Source organism: Cervus canadensis, chromosome 28 (genome assembly GCF_019320065.1).
Source record: "Cervus canadensis isolate Bull #8, Minnesota chromosome 28, ASM1932006v1, whole genome shotgun sequence".
NCBI lineage: Eukaryota > Metazoa > Chordata > Mammalia > Artiodactyla > Cervidae > Cervus > Cervus canadensis.
The window spans coordinates 13,928,563-13,948,678 of NC_057413.1; the positions used below are offsets into that span (position 1 = coordinate 13,928,563).

At 42.5% G+C, this 20,116-nt stretch overlaps 1 protein-coding gene across 6 annotated transcripts in view; it reads right to left on the reverse strand.

Moving 5' to 3' along the window:
- Window positions 1-1,553: 1,553 nt before the first annotated feature.
- MBOAT1 (membrane bound O-acyltransferase domain containing 1) overlaps window positions 1,554-20,116 on the reverse strand; it is a 108,180-nt gene continuing 89,617 nt past the window's right edge. For 2 of the 6 annotated variants that reach the window (XM_043449946.1, XM_043449947.1), the window contains 5 exons: window positions 19,297-19,400; window positions 16,857-16,921; window positions 14,769-14,901; window positions 11,712-11,863; window positions 1,554-3,070 (listed from right to left, as the gene is read on the reverse strand). In XM_043449946.1, the coding sequence (XP_043305881.1) occupies window positions 2,944-3,070; window positions 11,712-11,863; window positions 14,769-14,901; window positions 16,857-16,921; window positions 19,297-19,400 (581 nt within the window). In that variant the 3' untranslated portion in view covers window positions 1,554-2,943. The remainder of the gene's footprint in view (window positions 3,071-11,711; window positions 11,864-14,768; window positions 14,902-16,856; window positions 16,922-19,296; window positions 19,401-20,116) is intronic. The other 4 variants (XR_006266056.1, XM_043449949.1, XR_006266057.1 and 1 more) reach the window with 4 other exon arrangements.

Genomic DNA, 20,116 nt, shown 5'->3' on the forward strand with positions numbered 1-20,116 from the left:
TTTCTAGTCTTTCCAGTTCTGTTGTTTTCTTCTGTTTCTTTGCATTGTTCATTTAAGAAGGCTTTCTTATCTCTCCTTTGCCTTTCACTTCTCTTCTTTTCACAGCTATTTGTAAGGCCTCCTCAGACAAACATTTTGCCTTGTTGCATTTCTTTTTCTTGAAGATGGTTATGGTCACTGCCTCCTGTACAATGTTACGAACCTCTATCCATAGTTTTTCAGGCACTGGATCAGATCTAATCCCTTGAATCTATTTGTCATTTCCATTTGTATAATCACAAAGGATTTGATTTAGGTCATACCTAAAAACTACGAAATCTACGGTGATAGAAATAGTCCCCATCTTCTATCTAAATATGGGTCCTAAATTGAAATTTTTTTCTACGGGTAAATGTTCTCAGGGGGAGAAAGGTACGAATCGCTCTTCAATGTGTTATCCGTTTATTACTGGGTAAAGCCTCGTAGTATCAAAAATGTGTCCCAGGACCTAGCACTGTCTGACACAGGCAATCTGTAAGCCCAGATGCCATAGGCTTGACTTTATTCCATAATGAATAGTTGATTCTGGTGGTCACTTAGGGGACCAGTGGTCCCCACTTGCCCAGGACTCAGGGGTTGGCAGAGTCCCTGCAAAGCAAAGCGATGATAAACTCTCCTCTCGCCACCAAAGTTTCTCTCTCAGAAATGAAGACACTTAAAATACAGTGAAACCCAGACATAAATCATGTTGCAAGTTCAAGGATTTCATTGTTAAATGGATTATTCCACACACTCCATGCCAATGGTGATATACACCATTTTTTGCTAGTGTACAAGATTATGTATTTTGGTCTTGTACCTCAAAATATTCCTGCTGGAGGCAGACTCTGACGGATGTTAGGCACCTACCTTTTCCCCCTGCATCCACTAAGATTCCTTTCAGGACACTAAGAAGGGTTGCTAGGAGATTGAAAGAAGTGTTAGTCACTCAGTCGTGTCTGACTCTTTGCAACCCCAGTGTAGCCCACCAGGCTCCTCTGTGCATGGGATTCTCCAGGCAAGAACACTGGGGTGGGTAGCCATTCCCTTTGCCAGGGGATCTTCCTGATCCAGGGACCAAACCCGGGTCTCCTGCATTGCAGGCGGATTGGGGAAGTCCCAGAAGGTTACCTGATTAAATTGGGGTGAGCCTCCTACCCTGGCCCAAATGTGCTACTTCTTAACTTCCACTGTCTCACGTCAGGACTAGAGCTTAGGTTTTGAGCAGCACAGGGCCACCCTGACTCTTTAAGGGACAAGAACATCATTTCACATTTCATTGTCCAAAGAGAAGCACCAGCATGGGAAGATCCCATGGCCAGCAGCCTTCCTGGGACCACCGTGAATTCCAATCTTAGCTCAACCACGAAGTCTGTGACTGTGGGGCAGTTAGCAACCATCTTCTTGACTCTCTTTCCTCATCTGTAAAAGGAAGTTAATCCTATCTGCACTTAGGGGGATGAAGATCAGAAATCCAACCAAAAACCAAAACCATCCAAGCGCCTGACATAAAGTATAGAGTGAGGACACCATGCTCAAATTTTAAGCAAGTAAGACCTTTAAGTTTGTACACATTTGTTAACACAGACACACAAAATGCACACACGTGCTTCAGAATGGCAAGATGCTACTGACACAATAAACAATGCTTTTCAGAAATATTTCCTTTATATAGAAACACAGTATTCATTTAGTAAGAAACTAACTTTTTACCCTCTTATTTGAACAAATCCTCTCCTCCCAAGGTTTTTGATTGAAAATACAACATGATAGCATGTTTTATTGTCATTATTGTTATTTTCCGTAGCATTTAATACCACATTTCCTTTTCCCACATAGAATATCACCCCGTAGAAGTTTCCCAAAGGAGACACAGCACATTCATGACAAAGACAGAAAAGAAAACCGTTTTTCAATTTCTGCTTTCAGGCAGGATGATTCAACTCAAATAATGTCAAATTTAATCAACTATGAAACTGAAAAATGGAAACCAGCCCAAGTGAACACCATGGCCATGATCATGAACACTCCCAAGATGTGAGGGAAGAGAAGAGAAATGTCTGCCTCTTCTTCCCAAACTTCAATGTAATTTTATTTTTTAAAAAATTATAAAAAGGTATCCTCCTGCCTTCATAGTGTGAAATTTGGGTGTTTTCTCAGGACCACGTGTGGGCAAGTGGAAGGCATGTACTTGTGCAATGGGGAACAGTAACCCCTCTGAGACCTCTTTGTACCTGGACAGGAGACTTTCTGATTTTCAATCTTGGCTCATTGCAGAAGAAAGAAGGGTTACACCCCTTGGGGGGAGGGGGGTGTGGGGGGGACACAGCCGCCTTCAGGGCACATGCCTGACTTCAAGTCCATACAGGTGTCCGTTCACGGTTGGTGATCTTGGCTCATCGAGTTTTCAGTATTCTGCAGACCTCCCTTCACACGGTCCCTCCCCGGAAGTCTTCTGAGTGTAGTTAATGTGTTTGAGAACAGTAATGTCACCAGTCAAAGGACTGGGGGCTTCCCAAGGCACAGCCATCTTGGGTGTATTCTGGAAGACAACTCATCTCAGCTTCCCCTTCTCACTTCAGGAGCAGACACTCAGGTTCCCAATATTCAGATTTCAGGGGCTGGAGATCATGCCAGAGAAACAAAAACCCAGATGCCCAGAATGCACTGTCTCTGCAAGTTCTGGCACTTTCTCCACATACCTCCATGCCACTCAAATGTCCTATGAAATATTAAATCAACTGGGCATGGCTGATTTAATGGTACAAAAAGGCTTACAAAAATACTCCCTGCACGTAAAAAACAAACAAGAAAAAAAATGCATGTAAACATCGCCTCTGAGTCACTGGAGAACTCTGGAGTCTTTGTCCAATGATTTGCAGTCTTAAGTGTTCCGCATTTTTTTTTTTTTTTTTGGTGGAGGTATCAATCCATTTTTTTCTTATTAACAGAGTTCAGAGTCTGAGGCCGCCTTTGATTATGAGCTTGTGGTTTGATTGGCAGGAACAGAATGATCAGGAGACTGATGATGTGTAAGTAAAAGTACATAGACCTAGGAAGAAACATACACACTGTATTTCAAATGAGGATATACAAGGGAAATGTCACATGAAGCAAGTACATCATCCTTTGGCACGGGCGGACCTGACCGCCCTCGTGCTTGCCTTGATCTACTCCATACAGTGGGTGAGTGGGCCAGGGATGGACCAAAACCTCAGAGCTGGGCAGAGCAAACCAACCAGCCCATCTGCAGACAGACACATGGTACTATCCCACTGATGTTATAAGCAGATCAAGAGCATTAACCCCACAGCTAGAAACTCACCATATTAAAAGTATAAGGATGCATGGAATTCAAATTCAAGCCCTACCCTATGTTCCCCAAACACAAAAGCAACTGACACTTTAGCCAATGTGCTCCACTAAGTGTCAAGGGTTCTTGTAGACATTATGAGCCCCAAGAGTCCAGATTTCAAAAGCCTACCCCATGACTCAATAATTTTCATCCAAACTAGAACACATTTTGCTTTTGAGGTTTGTGGACTTACAGCCTAAGTGTGGTACTGGGCACAGTATAGATGTTCAGTAAATCTGTACACATCAATGAATGAAGTAATTAGGAACAGCTTTTATATGATTGCTATATATTCCTTTGGAAAAACTGAACTTAGAGTTTCTCCAATGCTTTTTGAAAAGCAGAAGAAAATAATGTTAAGGGGCATTTACATCTCATCCCCCAGCTTCTGTGATCATAAGGTCAGGTCTACAGAAGAGTCAAGAGCTCCAGCAGAAGCAAGCATACCTTTTCTTCTTTCAGTAAGTATGTACGTGTGTGTGTGTGCGCGCTGCTGCTCAGTCATCCTTGTGACCCCATGGACTGTAGCCCACCAGGCTCCTCTGTCCGTGGAGTTTTTCAGGCAAGAATACTGGAGTGGGTTGCCATTTCCTCCTCCAGGGATCTTCCCGACCCAGGAATCGAACCCACATCTCCTACATCACAGGGGATTCTTTACCACTGAGCCACCTAGGAAGCCCACCTAGAATGTAGGAAGGATTAAACTGGGATCTACAAAAAGATAAAGACTACACCCCTTCTTTTGGGAATGGAAAAGACCAGTACAGACAAAGCAGTAGCAATTTAGCCAGCAGAGGGGTGAACAGCCACAGGTGAGTGGTCATCTGATTTAGTATTTAAACCAGGACATTATTGAGCGTGAAAAACAGTTCAACAGGGAAGCACATTGGCTCTGCAAGTATAGACTGGGATTCTCATAGGCACATCCAAGGCGTAGGGAATTCCAGCTTCCAAAGCTGCTCTCCTAAAACAGACTGTTTTTGCCTTTTGCCTGAATCATTTACATGTGGTCAAATCTACCCTGGAGCAGTTATGTTAGATTACAATCAAATATTCTGGAAGTCAAGGGGTTAAAATTTTCTTTTCAACCTCCCAGGAAGGTTTAGTAACCTATTCTGACACTCCATACTTCTCTCCAGTGTTAAAGAACCCTTCATCTTTTTTTATTATGGAAGAACTCAGTTAACATTTATATAGTGTTCTAGCACTAAAGTAGGTGTCCAGATATACAGATGAATAGGACATAGTTCTACTCTCAAGGAGTTTGCTATCTACAAAAACTCCTACACAAATTCTAACATTCTTATACACTGAATTTAGTAAGTGTTATCTAGTTAAAGACAACTTAGGAGATTTTCCTTTTGAAAATGGTTTCAGAGAAGTGTTCTGCTCTAGACTAAATATTTCTGTCCTCCTCGAATACATACGCTGAAACCCTGACTTCCAATGTGATGGTATTGGAAGAAGTAGCCTTAGGGAGTGATTTGGTTTAGAAGAGGCCATGAGGGTGGGGTCCCCATGACAGTATTAGTGCATTTATTAGAAAATAACAGGAAATCAGAGTGTGAGCTGTCTCTCTGTCCTTCTCACTGTCCCTCAACCCATCTTTTTTGCTATCCCTGTCTCCATCAGTCTCTCTCTGCTATGTGAGGACACAGCAAGAAGGCAAACTTCTGCAAGCCTGAAAGAGCTCTCATTGGAAACCAAATCTGCTGGCACCTTGATCTTGACCTTCCCAACTTCTACCACTGCAAAGGAAAAAAAACAAAGTCTGCTGTTTAAGTCACCCAGCCTATAGTATTTAATCACAGAAGCCTGAACTAAGACAATTTCATTCTTTTTCTTCTTTTATTGGATTATAGTTGATTTACAATGTGTTAGTTTCAAATGTGTGAAGAAGTGATTCAGTTATACATATATTCATTTTTATTCTGTCCTTATATAGCTTGTCAGAGAATATTGCATAGAGTTCCTTGTGCCACACAGCAGGTCCTTGTTGGTTACCTATCTTATATATAGTAGTGTGTGTACGTTAACCTCAAGCCCCTGATTTATCCTCCATACCCCCACATTTCCCCTCTGGTAACCAAAAGTGTGTTTTCAGTATCTGTAAGTCTGTTTCGACTTCATAATAAGTCCATGAGTTCATTTGTATCATTTTTTAAAAATCAAATTCCACATGTGGGTGATATGGTATTTGCCTTCGTCTGGCTTATTTCACTTAGTATGACAATCTCTAGGTCTATCCATGTCGCTGCAAATGGCATTATTCCATCCTTTTTATGGTTGAGTAATGTGCTTAGTCACTTGTCATGTCTGACTCTCTGCCACCCCGTGGACTATAGTCCACCAGGCTCCTCTGTCCATGGGGATTCTCCAGGCAAGAACACTAGAGTGGGCTGCCATGCCCTCCTCCAAGGGACCCACTGTATATATATATATATATATATATATATATATACCACATCTTCTTTATCCATTCATCTGTTGATGGACGTTTAGGTTGCTTCCGTGTCTTGGCTATTGTAAACAGTGCTGCAATACACATTAGGGTTCCTTCCTCTGCAATTTTTTGGAAGAGTTTCAGAAGGATTGGTGTTAACGCCTCTCTAAATGTTTGATAGAGTTTGCCTGGGAGGTCATCTGGTCCTGAACTTATATTTGTTGGAAGATTTTTAATCAGTTTCAACTTCAGCACCTGAAATTGAACAGGTCTGTTCTATTTCTTCCTGGTTCAGTCTTGGAGGGTTGTACCTTTCTAAGAATTTAGCCATTTCTTCTAGGTTGTCCATTTTATTGGCATATAGTTGTTTGTAGTAGTCTTTTAAAACTCTTTATATTTCTGTGGTGTCAGTTTAACTTCTTTTTCATTCCTCATTTTATTGATTTGAGTTCTCTCCCTTTTATCCTTGATGAGTCTGGTTAAATTTATCAATCTTGTTTACATTCTTAAAAAGCTTTTAGTTTGATTTTTTTTCCATTATTCATCTCTATTTCTGCTCTGATCTATTTCTTTCCTTCTACTAACTTTGGATTTCGTTTGTCGTCTTTCTTTCCTTTGCTTTAGGCCTGAGGATCATAGCTTCTCTTGCTTCACATGTCTGCCCTCTAGTGGCTGACATTGGTCCTGAGGTTTGTGCAGGTTTCCTTGTGGTTGGAACTGGTGCCCGCCCACCAGGAGCTGGGTCTTGTCATTCAGGTGGTCAGGATCTTGTCAGTTCAGTTCAGTTGTGTGTGACTCTTTGTGACCCCGTGGACGGCAGCACGCCAGGCTTCCATGTCCATCACCAACTCCCAGGGCTTGCTCAAACTCATGTCCATCAGGTCAGGTCAGGGATGCCATCCAACTCATCACTGGATGGCATCCTCTGGCATCCCCTTCTCCTCCTGCCTTCAATCTTTCCCAGCATCAGGGTCTTTCCCAATGAGTCAATTCTTCACATCAGGTGGCCAAAGTACTGGAGCTTCAGCTTCAACATGAGTCCTTCCAATGAAGATTCAGGACTGATTTCCTTTAGCATGGACTGGTTGGATATCCTTGCAATCTAAGGGACTCTCAAGAGTCTTCTCTTGCACCACAGTTTAAAAGTATCAGTTCTTTAGTGCTCAGCTTTCTTTATAGTCCAACTCTCACATCCATACATGACTGCTGGAAAAACCATAGCTTTGACTATGTGGATGTCTCTGGTTTTTAATATGATGTCTAAGTTGGTCATAGCTCTTCTTCCAAGGAGCGTGTGTCTTAATTTCATGGCTGCAGTCACCATCTGCAGTCATTTTGGAGCCAAAGACAATAAAGTCTGTCACTGTTTCCATTGTTTCCCCATCTATTTGCCATGAAGTGATGGAACCAGATACCGTGATCTTCGTTTTTTGAATGTTGAGTTTTAAGCCAACTTTTTCAGTCTCCTCTTTCACTTTCATCAACAGGCTCTTTAGTTCCTCCTCGCCTTCTGCCATAAGTGTGGTATCATCTGCATATCTGAGGTTATTGATATTTCTCCTGGAAATCTAGATTCCAGCTTGTGGTTCATCCAGCCTGGTATTTCACATGATGTCCCCCTGATATAAGTTAAATAAGCAGGGTGACAATATAAAGTCTTGACATGCTCCTTTCCCAGTTGGGAACCAGTCTGTTGTTCCATGTCTGGTTCTAACTGTTGCTTCTTGATTTGCATACAGGTTTCTCAGGAGGCAGGTAAGGTGCTCTGGCATTGGTCAGGATTGTGTCAAGGGGTGTCTTTAGAGGTGGCTGAGACTTCCCTGGTGGCTCAGACGGCAAAGAATCTGCCTGCAGTTCAGGAGAATGGGGTTACATCCCTGGGTCATGAAGATCCCCTGGACAAGGGAATGGCCACCCACTCCAGTATTGTTGCCTGGAGAATCCCATGGACAGAGCAACTCTAACCTTGGCGGGCTACTGAGAAACTAACACAAGGACCAGGTGACCTCAGTGTGGCTGCGTTCCTGCGGATTGTTCTGTCTGAGGTGTTCCAGCACTGGAGCTGTAGGCTGTTGGTTAGAGCCGGGTCTGGATGCAAAAATGGCTGCCACCACTGTCCTTACCCCTCCCCCAATGGGCCACAGCCAACCCACAGGAGATCCTCCAGGACCCATAGGTCCAACCCCAGCTCCTAGGGAGTTGACTACTCTGGGCTGGCTCCCAGTGTGTACAAAACCTTGTCTGTGCCCTCCAAGAGTGGACTCTGTCTCCCCCAGTCCTGTACTCAAGCCCCACTGACCTCCAAGGCCAGATGCTCTGGGGTCCCTCCTCTCAGGGCTGGACCTTCATGCTGGGGAGCATGATGTGGGAGATCTTGTGAGAGAACCGCTGTGATATCATTCTTTTCCAGTCTATGGGCTGCCCACCTGGTGGACATAGGATTTGACTGTGCTGTGAAAGCACCCCTCCTGCCGTCTCGTGTGGCTTCTTCTTTCTCTTTGAATATAAAATATCATTTGGGGTAGGCTCCAGTCTTCTTGGTCGATGGCTGTTCCGCACTTAGGTGTGAGTTTTGTGATTTCCTGAGAGGAAGTGAGCTCAAATCCTTCTACTCTGCCACGTTTTTGGAAACACAAGTTCTTTCATGATACATTCAGATGTTCACTGGGTCTCACAACTACAAGGGAAAAAAGTAGACTACGAAATTTAAAGCAGGATTTTTAGTCACTACAGATTGAAAAGTGACAAGACAGAAAAACAAAGCCCGTCTGACACTTAAATGTCAATCAAGGAAGGGTACCGTGAGAAGTGGATTTGCATACGACTGCCAATCATCTCCAGTTACTGAAATTACCCACTAGAGAGGAACAGATCTGGCCAGACCCATCTCCATTAATTTCTTCTGCCAGATTCAGAGAGTCCCCTAAGAGTTTCTGAAAAAGAATTGTTTTAAAAACACTTTTGAGAGGCAATCTATAATAGCCATTGGCAACAGCCATGCAGCTGTTAAAATTCAAATTAATTAAAATTAGATTAAGTTGAAAACTGTTTCTCAGTCACACTAGACACATTTCAAAAGCTCAGTGGCCACATGTGCTGACGGCCAACCTACTGGATGGCATTTCCGTCACTGTAGAAGCTTCTCCTGGAGAGAGCTGACCTAGGTAGGGATTTAAATGGTATACATAAGCAGAGAGGAAAGCAACACACCACTTAGGCTGAATTACTTGAAACTGACGAAAGTGACACAAATGTCAATTTCACTCTAAACAGAGGTCTGTGTGCCTTTTAAGTAAATTAGGTTGTTTTTAAAAAGAAATGGAAACCTCCTGAGAGTGATCTGGACTGATAATCATTTCTTTCCCTAAAGCTCCTGCCTAAATGCAGACTTTAGCATACTTAGTTGGTTAAATGCATGTGATCACAAACAAATCACCACTGGTGTGTGACTCCCAAGTGATAACATTCTTCCAAAAACTTTGCAAGTGTGACATCTGTTAAATCACTCACCCTCTCTGAGCCTCCATGGCCATAAATAATAAACAGGGACAGTGACACCTACCATTCTCTCTCCTCAGCTCACTGCTCGACCTTGGATTGGTTCTAGAGTCGCCCCACGCTCATGGCTTCTTCCTCTTACAGTGGAGCCTATCTGTGCTGCTCCCAGGGTTTGCAGCCCAACCCGCAGTGCTCCAGCCGCCCCCTCAGCACCCCCACACACTCTATACCTGCTTCACACTCCCATGGTGCAGCCTCCAGGAAAGAAAGCTCAATGCTGCTTTCTCTCAAGAGTCGGATTCCTGTTACGTGCACCATGTACATGGTACAAAATCTTTGTACCATTCATTCAAGGGTCTGATCTTAGTGTGTATTTATAAATCTGTCAATTATTTCCTATCACTTAGAAGTGATCAAGCTATCTCCTCCATGGAAGAAGGAATGAGCTCTATCTTTTGCTCACGATCCCAGTCCCAGCTTCTAGAGCGGTGCCTAGCATGCCATGCTGTGCAACCCTATGGCCTACAGCCTGCCAGGCTCTTCTGTCCATGGGGTCCTCCAGGCAAGAACACTGAAGTGAGTTGCCCTTCTCCAGAGCATCTTTCCGACCCAGGGATCGATTAAATGATATTGAGTTAAATACAGGCACTTCTGCTATAATATGACACACATATTCCTGGAAAAAAAATATTGCATCTAGCAACATCACGTGCTTAAAATACCAGGACTGGGGTGTGTATGTTTCGCCTCTCCAGTTCCTGTTTCTTTATCTGCATAGTGACTTAGATTTTCCAGACACTGGGGGAACCCTCAGCCATCTGATTTAGGAATGCAAATCAATCTGTCTCAACGCCTGTTAAAGAAAAAAAAAAAAACTGTTTAACATAACTCCTTGTTTATTTCACGGTTCCACTTCTTTATAAAAGGTCATCTCCTCTCGAGCAGCTCTCTCCTCTTTCCTCTCTCCAAAGAAAAGGGGCAAAAGGACCGAGGGTTACAAGTTACAAGCAGACACCTCAAAACCTATGAGACTTTTTGTAACCAGATCACTAACAAAGACAATTAGCACCTAAGCCCCAAACTCCAGGAGGATAGCTCAGCTGGACTTAAAGGCTGCTTCAGAGAGTGTTAAAATGTACAAGATAATAAAGGGCAAATGCTGGTTGGAGGGCACTAGGAAAGGGAAAGGAAAATGGAGCTGTGAGCATGTAGGGCTGCTCGGAGGGAGGGGACATAGGCGGTAAAACCAAGATGGTGCAGGCTCGGGGGGGCAGGTACCTCTGGGAAGAGGGAGCCTCGTGCAGGCGGGACAGCTCATGGCTTCTACCTCTGTGGCAGCTGAACTGAGGGGTTTTTTTGGCTGAAGATTATAATTCTTTTTCCACTAATCTGGCATCCCTTGTCTAGAAAAAGCTGTATATAAACCAGTTCAACTTCCATGTTATCTGGACATAACTCCTATGACCTAACTGGAATTATAGAAACAGACTTCAACCTGAAAAGGAAAAAAAAAAAATCCCACCTCTAGACTCTGATACCTCTACTGAGCAGTGAGTATCTTTGATCATTCCTAACCAGTGTATCCAGTCTCTGATGTACAGTAAGGCATGTTTGCATGTCTATTTCCAAGCCACTTTTCTGACTGTAGCTATGGCCCAAACTTAATCTACAGAAGTCCCTGCAAATCAGTAAACAATACAAGTCAGTATTTACCGAGCACAGCCTACAGCGTCCGACACTGGGCTGGGTTCTTTGTACGTCTGCCTCATTCAATCCTGACAAAGGTGTTTTGAGATGAATTCTATTCTTACCTTCATTTTACAGTTGAGAAAACACAGGTAAAAGAGGTTAATAACTTGCCAGAGGTCACATAACCATTTCTCTGAGAGTAGAGAAATATGACTAATTCAACAGAGGAGTGAAACAATAAAAGTAATCAAGAAGAGGTTTGCGGTTCAGCTGGAGGGCTGGTGTTTGAATACACGGGGCTGACACCCGTTCCCTAAAGGCCTCGTCTGTGGGGTGAATCCAGCTCCTGCCTGCGTTCTGTCCCTCCTGGGGTGCCCCAAGGCCTCCAAAAGAGCCTAGCCCCTGGAAAAAAAGAGGTAAGGGCAGTGAACTCACTCTCTGAGCTTGTAATCCAGACCCATCCCATAGGGATTCACTACCATAAGCATCCCTTACTTATATTAGGAATGGCTCAAGGGCCACTCTGCTCCATCTGCATTACTATTTGTTGGCATCCTTCCTCCTAAAGCCTTCTCTAAGACATTTTCCCATCGAGAACGTACACAGAAACTGTCAGTACTGGCTGATTCAGTTTACCAGCTCCTAAGTCAAACACAGAGGTTACCAGACGAGTTTTCTACAGAGCAGTTGGGAACGAGGGAAACTTACTTGTACAAGCTGATGGTGGGTTCCACAGCCAGCATAACGAAGGGGGCCACCGTGTAAGAGACAGCCAGCTGAGTGGCAGCCCAGGTGACTATGTCATAAGCAACCTTGAGGGCTTTTGAAGAAAGGAAGTAATGTCTGTACTTTTTCCTCACCTGCTCGCCAAGGAAGCCGTGGGGGGCGGGGTGCAAAAAATAAAAACTTTTATTCCATGCATGCAGGTAGTTCACCTCAGGATCACAGGAGATAAAAACTACCAAACCATCTGAGTTCTATTTTCAACCAAAAATACCATTAAAAAGTACACATCCATTCACTGTGGAAAAGTGTTTAAAGAACAACTAAGCAGAGTCATATTTTTTTTTAAACATCTCCCAGAGAAAAGCATTGTTGAAAAACCCTTTCAAGTCTCTTTTCTATTCATACATATTCATACTTACATTTCCAATGGCATCACTAGATGGTTAGCCTGTTTTTTTCACTTAGCAACATAGCATGAACTTTTTTCCATGTCAGTAAATACTAATCTGACACAATTTTAATTATGGGAAACTTTGTAAACAATTTTGTGATGTATATCCTTGTAGAAAAGTCTCTGCACTGTGTCTTACTTCCTTTGAATAATGGTGATAATATAATAGTGTCATAATGACACTTTTTTTAATAAATGACACAATACCATTTATTGAGTGCTTACAGCATGCCAAGCCTGTGCAAATTCTTTATGGGTATCATCTCTGATTCTCCCAACAAATCTATCAGGTAAACATCATTATGCCCATTTTACAGACAAGGAAACAAAACTCTTTGAGATGAAAAATGCTGGGTGTCAAAGGATTTGTAGGTCTTTGGACACAGAGTTGTTTCCAGAAAGACACCCAATTTCCAGATGCCAGAACCAAAGACAGATTTGAAACAATGGCTGGTTTAAAGGCAGGTCAGCCCCAAAGCACGAAAGGCATCCCAGGGCTGCCTAGGAGGGTAAGGACTCTTCCTTGGCTCTAAGGTCCTCTAGACAGAGGCTGGAGGTCCATCCATGGGCAGTACTGAGAACCATGTAAGAGATTTCATTAAGTAACTTCCTAGGCCTGAGACACTTCATGACTGTTTGAGTTCATTCTCCCTTCAGGGGAGAAAAATGGAAACACTGTTCTGTCAACCCTCTCTCCATCACTTATCTGGCTCAGTTTGTGGAAGACGTTCCAAGGTCACTTGAGAGGCTTTACATACTGGGTTGGCCCAAAAGTTCATTTGGGCTTTTGCAAAAGATGTTACAGAAAAACTTGAACAAATTTTTGGCCCAACCCAATAAATCAATGCTTTTATAGCAATTAAGATCAACTGAACGAAAGACAATTTTAAGAAATAATACTCTGAATGTATTAACAAAATTCTAGCCTTTGTCCTTCCATCTGTTTTTAGTTATATGACCTAAGTTGGTATATGAATGGGAAAAAAGAAAATGCTTGCTTTCACTGCACAAATATGTACAATATACACTTTTATTGTTCTTGTGTAGTCACTAAGTCATGTCTGACTCTCTTGTGACCCCCATGGACTGTAGCCCAGCCAGGCTCCTCTGTCCATGGGATTTCCCAGGCAACAATACTGAACTGGGTTGCTATGAAACTTTAAACTGTGCTAATCAGAATAATCAATTACCTATGTTCACACAACAAACATTTATATAAATAAAATATTGGGTCACCAAAAAGTTTCATACAAATTTTTCTACAAGTGCTTAAGGAGAAACACGAGTGAACTTTTTGGCCAATCTAATAAAAATTCCATGGGTGAAGAACTCTTGTTCACTGCAGTAGCCCAGCACCTACTAACATATAAAAGGGCTCCTGAAATATTAATCGAACAGATGAATTCAACAATGAGTCAGTAGCTAAAAGAAATGGGAAAGAAATCCTACTCTAACCACTTTCTCCACTGAACAAACAGGAAGATGTGATGCGTTTATATGAGCTGTTTCCCGTTTATAATAGATGTTATGTCTCTATACTCAGCGGCAGACCAGGAATAGGGACCATATCCCTTCTGTTCTCCATTTTTTCCTCCAGTAACCATCACAGCACTTGGCATGTAGGAGGCACTCAATAAACATATTTTTAAAAAATAAAAGAATCAGTGAATAGCTTTATTAGGGCTCCTAAACCCACATCTAAAATACCAGCTCAACAAATCTCATTGAAAGCTCTTGGCACCTGAATCAGTATCAGGTACTGAAGTGAAATAAAATTCAAAGCTCTGTATCTGACAGAATACACAGACTTGTCATTACTTTTGTACATGTTCACGTCATTTTTGAGGAGTCATGTTTGTTTTTTTTAATTCTGTCATTATTTTTGCTCTGCAGCCAGCAAATCATATGAACAGTCTAGGACAAACTGAAGGCTACTCCTAAAACCTAGAGAACTAAATTTATAAAATTCACAAAGGACTTTACACAAACTTAAACACGAGAGGTTAGAGAAATCTTTAAGAGAACAGTTCCTGTGGCTGCAATTTTTACAGTTGCTCAGAGATCAAATTATTTTTAGGTGTAGGATTAGGGAGAGAGACATTATGTATAGTATAAGCAAAACGAAGTTTTATGGAATCTCCATGAATGAATAATGATGCTATGCATGCTAAGTCGCTTCAGTGGTGTCCGACTCTGTGTGACCCTATGGGCAGCAGCCCACCGGGATTCTCTAGGCAAGAATACTGGAGTGGGTTGCCATTTCCTTCTCTTCTATGAATAATGTTAGTCACCTGTAATTAGTAGCCTTTAATGATTAAAAATATTTTCATCTCTTAAGGTACTAAACATTGTTCCTAAGAGTCCTTTTGTTTTGCAAACACTCCCTGTAAGTAATATGAAAATAAAAGTTAACCATTTTATGACCATAAGTTCCTATATACTGAAATATTTCTCTAATAGGAAGACTTCTGTTGAATTCTCAAAACATCACTCCCACCATGGTCCCCAACCTGCTGGGACCTAAAAGACAACACACACACAGGCATCTGATTACTAAGGAGAACACCCCATATCCGAAGGAAGCTTACCGTTCTGGCTGCTAGAGTGACAAGGATTCCAGTTAAGAAAGTGAAGTAGTACCCAGGGTAGACACCGTGCCATAATGCAGACAGGATGAAGGTCAGCACTGTGGGGTACCAGGGAACCCGCTCGTAGCACACACTGGAGACAGGAAAGTACAATGAGCCTCAGGTCAAACATGTCAGGAATTTTCACCGCCACCTGCATCTTGTTGGATCCAATCATGCAGAAATCACTTGATGATCCATTGACGGCATGCCTGCCTAACCCTCGTCAGGGACTTTCAGTGTAGCCCAAGCAGCCTTGAACTCTAGTTTTCTTAAACACTAAAGTCATGTCTGACTCTCTTGTAACCCCAAGGACTATAGCCCGCCAAGCTCCTCTATCCATGGGATTTCCCAGGAAAGAATACTGGAGTGGGTTGCCATTTCCTTCTCTAGGGGATCTTCCAGACTGGAAAAGTGCCATTGGCTTTAAAAACATTTAGAACCAGATAAGGGTCCTCATTTAGTGGAAATAATTTACTTTCCACACTGGCCCCAATGCCACCTTAAACAACAACAACAACAACAAACAATACTGCAGCCTTCTCATCTCTCTTGGCCATGACTCCAGCACAAAATCAACACGTCCGTTACAGGACCTCTTCAGTTCTCAGTGTCCATCGGATTCCAATCCATGAATTTGCCTTCAAGAGTGAGAGCATTATGAGAGTCCAGGAACTGCCAGGAAATACCCTGGGGAGCTCCGGCTTCTTGGTAGTTTATTAAAACAAAGTGACAGGGGACTTCCTCCCAAATCCAGTCTAGAGATTGACAGTGGTACCCTGGGGAGCAACTTCATGGCTTCCTAAATGAGACAGCCCAGATGAAAAATAAATCCCAACAGTCAAAAGTAACTGAGTTAAAACCAAAGGATCACGGCTTTCTCTTTATGGGAAGAGAGGGAATGCATTTGAGGAAAGAAACAAGGATGGAATTCCACGTGTGATATTTCTTCTTAAACGAGCGGTACTTTTCATGGATGTTTATTTCTTACTTCTCTGTATCTTCATGTATGAATGAAATATTCCATTTTCTAAAATGATTTTTTAAAAATATTTTTTTATATATGTTCACATAAAAAATGTTTATGGAGAACAAGCTCCTAGCGGAGACTATAGGATTCTCAATACATTGGGGTCATTCAATACACAGAAATAGAGGTTTATGCTAAAATGATTCACAAAATTAATAGCAGTACCTTAAGGGCAAATTTTCAAAACGTGCATGTTCAGATTAATTGCATGAGTTTACTCTGGTAGAACTGTTATACACTGTCTCTTCTTTGACCCCAATGTTTTAACAAGATGAAAAATGCTACTTATCAAAAACAGTAGAACTGACAGTTTAATATTTTTATACTCTCTCTGCATTCATGTATTAGGAATATTCATGAGCTAGCGTCTGTTGCTTCGAGGATAGCATGTCATTAGTTCCATAAGCAGTAATATTTCTAATTTTGGAATGGGTGGAAAAACAAAAGGACAGAGAAATACCAAAAATACAAAGTTAAAAAGCATCAACATGTGGGGGGTACCATAAAGTTTTCAATGCTACAGATAAAATAAACAGCAGTCCTCTGTGACGCGATGCTGACACTGCCCCTCCTTGACATCTGAGCAATGGCCTCTCCTCTAGGTAAGCAGCCGCACATCACAGAGGTTAAGAGCCTGGCTCTGGAGATGTGCTGGACTCATGCTTATTACTCCTTAGCTGTGTGACTTTGGGCAAGTTACACAAGCTCTCTGTGCCTCACTTTCCTCATCAGTAAAACGGAGATAGTAAGTACCAACACTTCATGGGATTGCTATGAGGATTAAATGAGTACCTGGTACACAGGAATGGCATTAGCAAGTATTTGGTACAGTGAAATAAATATACTACATTGTGACCTTCTCAAATTATTCCTACTTTTTCGTTGACACAGCATAGATGTTAATACCAAACAAAAGTGCCAGCTGACATGACCCGGCAGACTACGGCTGTTCATCTAATGCTGCCCATCTAAACATATCCCAGTGCCATGAGTAACAAGGTCATTTTTGTTTTCCTTACCGCTTTAGCCAAGTAGCTGTCTGAATATTCCAGTTCTCTACGTACATTTTGAAACTTGTGGCAGTCTAGAAAGGAGAAAATAACACCTATCATTAGCTTTAAATATCCCCAGAAACGGAAAGTCCTCCCCAGAATTTCCCTGGCGGCAGGCTAGAGGTGCTATTTCCACGGTGATTGACTCAGTGTACACAGTCAGACTTTATGGGCTTCACAAGATTTCCTTTGCAACTAAAACTTGGCTCTCAGAGTCTCAATTTCTCTCAAAATCTATTTTCAAATTTTAGGATGACCGAAAGAATGTTTTGTGGGTTTTCCTTCCATTCCGGTTAAACACAAAACCCAAGTCATCTGAATTTTAAAACTAAACTCTCTAAAATGGGATTTGCCACAGGAAAAGCTTCATCCTGTGAATTTAGGGCCCTTCCGGAGACACCTTGAATTCAATTGTCATCGTTTCACTCTGGGGCCAGCTGTAAACTAGGTCAGTCTGGTGCAGTTATTCTGCAAGGAGCTACACAGGTTCAAATGCTTCCAATTGTATCTAGAATAGTAAGGAGATTTCACGCATGAAGGAGTCACAATACAGAAAAGGAAACAAGAAAATATCACCCCGCCGGCATGACGCAGGTAGGTCAACCATGCAGAAAGATTCCGAAATAAGTCATAAATTGGGTTTCCTAATTCAAAAAAAAAAAAATAATAATAATAAAGGCTGGGTGTAGAAAGCAGGTAGCAAACATTTAAGAACTAGAATTCCTAATGAAGTTGGAAAATGTAGATGTCACTGTTTTCTGTTTCAACCATAAGAAAATTTTAGGCCACACATTGGCCTAACGTAATATGTTTAGAAGGAATGGAGGAAGAGGGAGAATGCATCAAGGATGGACAGACAGATTTGTCTACTACGAGCTTTTAGTTTCAAAACCCTAAGGCAGGGGTCTCCAACCTCCAGGATCTAATGCCGGATGATCTGAGGTGGAGCTGATGTAATAACAATAGATATGAGGCACACAATAGACGTAATGAGCTTGAATCACCCTAAAACCATTCCCTGCCCCTGGTCCAGGAAAAAAGTGTCTTCCACGAAACTGGTCCCTGGTGAGGTCTGCTGCCCTAAGGAGTTTTATTTATCCATTTAGCCATCTTCCATGGCTAATAAAATGCTATCCACACAGATCTAAAAGTGCCTAAATTCAATCAGACTTCCTTGGTGGTCCTACTTAGCTCCTGGCTGTATATCAGCTTCACCGGAAATACAAACTTTCTCCTCCTGGTGTTCTATCATAATAAATACATGACTCAGTATCCCCCAGAACACACACGCACAGTGAGAGGGCTCTGTCCTCAGGGCCGCAGTGGAGGGGTTGGTGGGCAGCCGGAGGTCCAGGGGACCCACCCTGAAGGCCCATTTACCCTCAGCACGCCAAAGCAGCCAGCCGGGGTCCGAGAGTTTTGAGGGTGACGAGAATTTTAGTGGGAAAGGGGAGGAAAGTCATAACACGTTGCTCTCTGACATCATCTATATAGAAAAACAAAAGAGAGAGGTTGTTCTGGAGGCTGGATCGTGTCCATTCAAATGAAGAGAAGCCCCAGGTATCAAGAAGGTGGAGGCTGTCCCCCAGGCCTCCCTGTGGCCTTGTTCCCACCGAATGTGGCTGGCAAGGGGTCAGTCTCCACCTCCGGGGTTTCCTGCCCCACACGGACGTCCTCTGTCTGCCTAGACTCTCCAGTGGCATAGCCAACAGCAACCAGGGGTCTCTTGGCTGGAGAACCAGCACTTCTGTGTGTTGAGAATCATGCCCTCCGGCTGCAAGGAGGAAAACAGCCAGAGGCTTGGCATTCCCTTCAGCGCTGAGGAATGACAACGCTGAGCATATCAAGAAGGATGGGGCCCCACAGAGATCACCTCTAGAGATGGAAATGATAATACCGAGAACTGTGGTCCAAGAACAAAGCCAGCGAAAGAGAAAACACCACTCTAATTCTAGAGGCCTAAAAGCTGTGCACTGTTGCAATTCTTAAAAGCAGATGCATTATAAATGTTTCCAAAGGAGCCACAGAGAACACTGTCAATACAATGCTAGTCTGTATCTTTGAGGAAAGGAAAATGTCACCAAGAGAAAATGACATGAAAATGTACTTTCTAGTTGATACAACAAAAAGATTTTCCTGGCTCTTTGGCAGGCTTTCCATGTGTCATTATTACTAGAACCATTAATAATGCCAAGAAAGTAGGTACCTTAAAAAAAAAATATATATATATATACATAAGGAAAAGAGTTCTGAGATACAGAATGTTTCAGAGACTGCTGGAGCCAGCATTCCCTGATTGTGGCTTTTTCCTGGACACTAACGAGGACCTCCCATGTATATCACACTCACAGCACACCGTTTGCTGTATTCACAATGGCAGCGTCATTCAAAAGCATGGTACACTCACCTCAATTTTCCAGATGTTTAGGTTAGAAAGCAGATCCCAAGAGAAATTTCCATTCTTATCCACTCCGCTGAACCCAAAGCCAGCTGCATTATTCACTGCATCAGCTATGGTTTTTAAAACAACACATTAGGATGTGGGACAAAAGTCACATTGCTGCTTTCAAAGATAACTAAATGTCTGTCTAGCTTTAAGAGGAAGAGAGATGGCTGCAGTTTCCTTGAGTAAGAAACCAAAATAAATTTACAGGATCTCCTGGTACTACTAAAAGAGTTTTGGCTCTTGGGTGACGTCAACTTTTATTCATTCATTTCTATTCATTCTCTAGCATTTCGTGAGCACCTGCTAAGTAAGAAGGAAGATGCTCACAGAATGTGCAGAATGAGAAAAAGAGAGATGAAGAAACAAAACAAAGAAATAGCAAGATTTAGAGGCCAACTAGATATAAGGGGGGAAAGGGAAAAAGGTGGAATTATTTACATATAAGCTCAGAAGAGAGGGAACTCCATCCAAGGGCTGTCATTAAAGATGGCAGGAGACAGGCTATCGATAGCATCACATCTGGAAGAGAATCAGCTCTGAAAGAGAAACTGAAGCTCATTCTGGACATGTTAAGCATGACACGTCAGTAGGGATATCAGTTGGGATGGCCAAGATACAGTTAGAACAATTTAGAACTTACGACAAAGAATAGTACCAGAGCTGTGAATTTGGAGGCAGCTGCCATAAAGGCCACATGCATACATGCTAAGTCACTTCAGTCAGCGTACGACTCTTTGCTACCCCATGGACTGTAGCCCGCCAGGCTCCTCTGTCCGTGGGA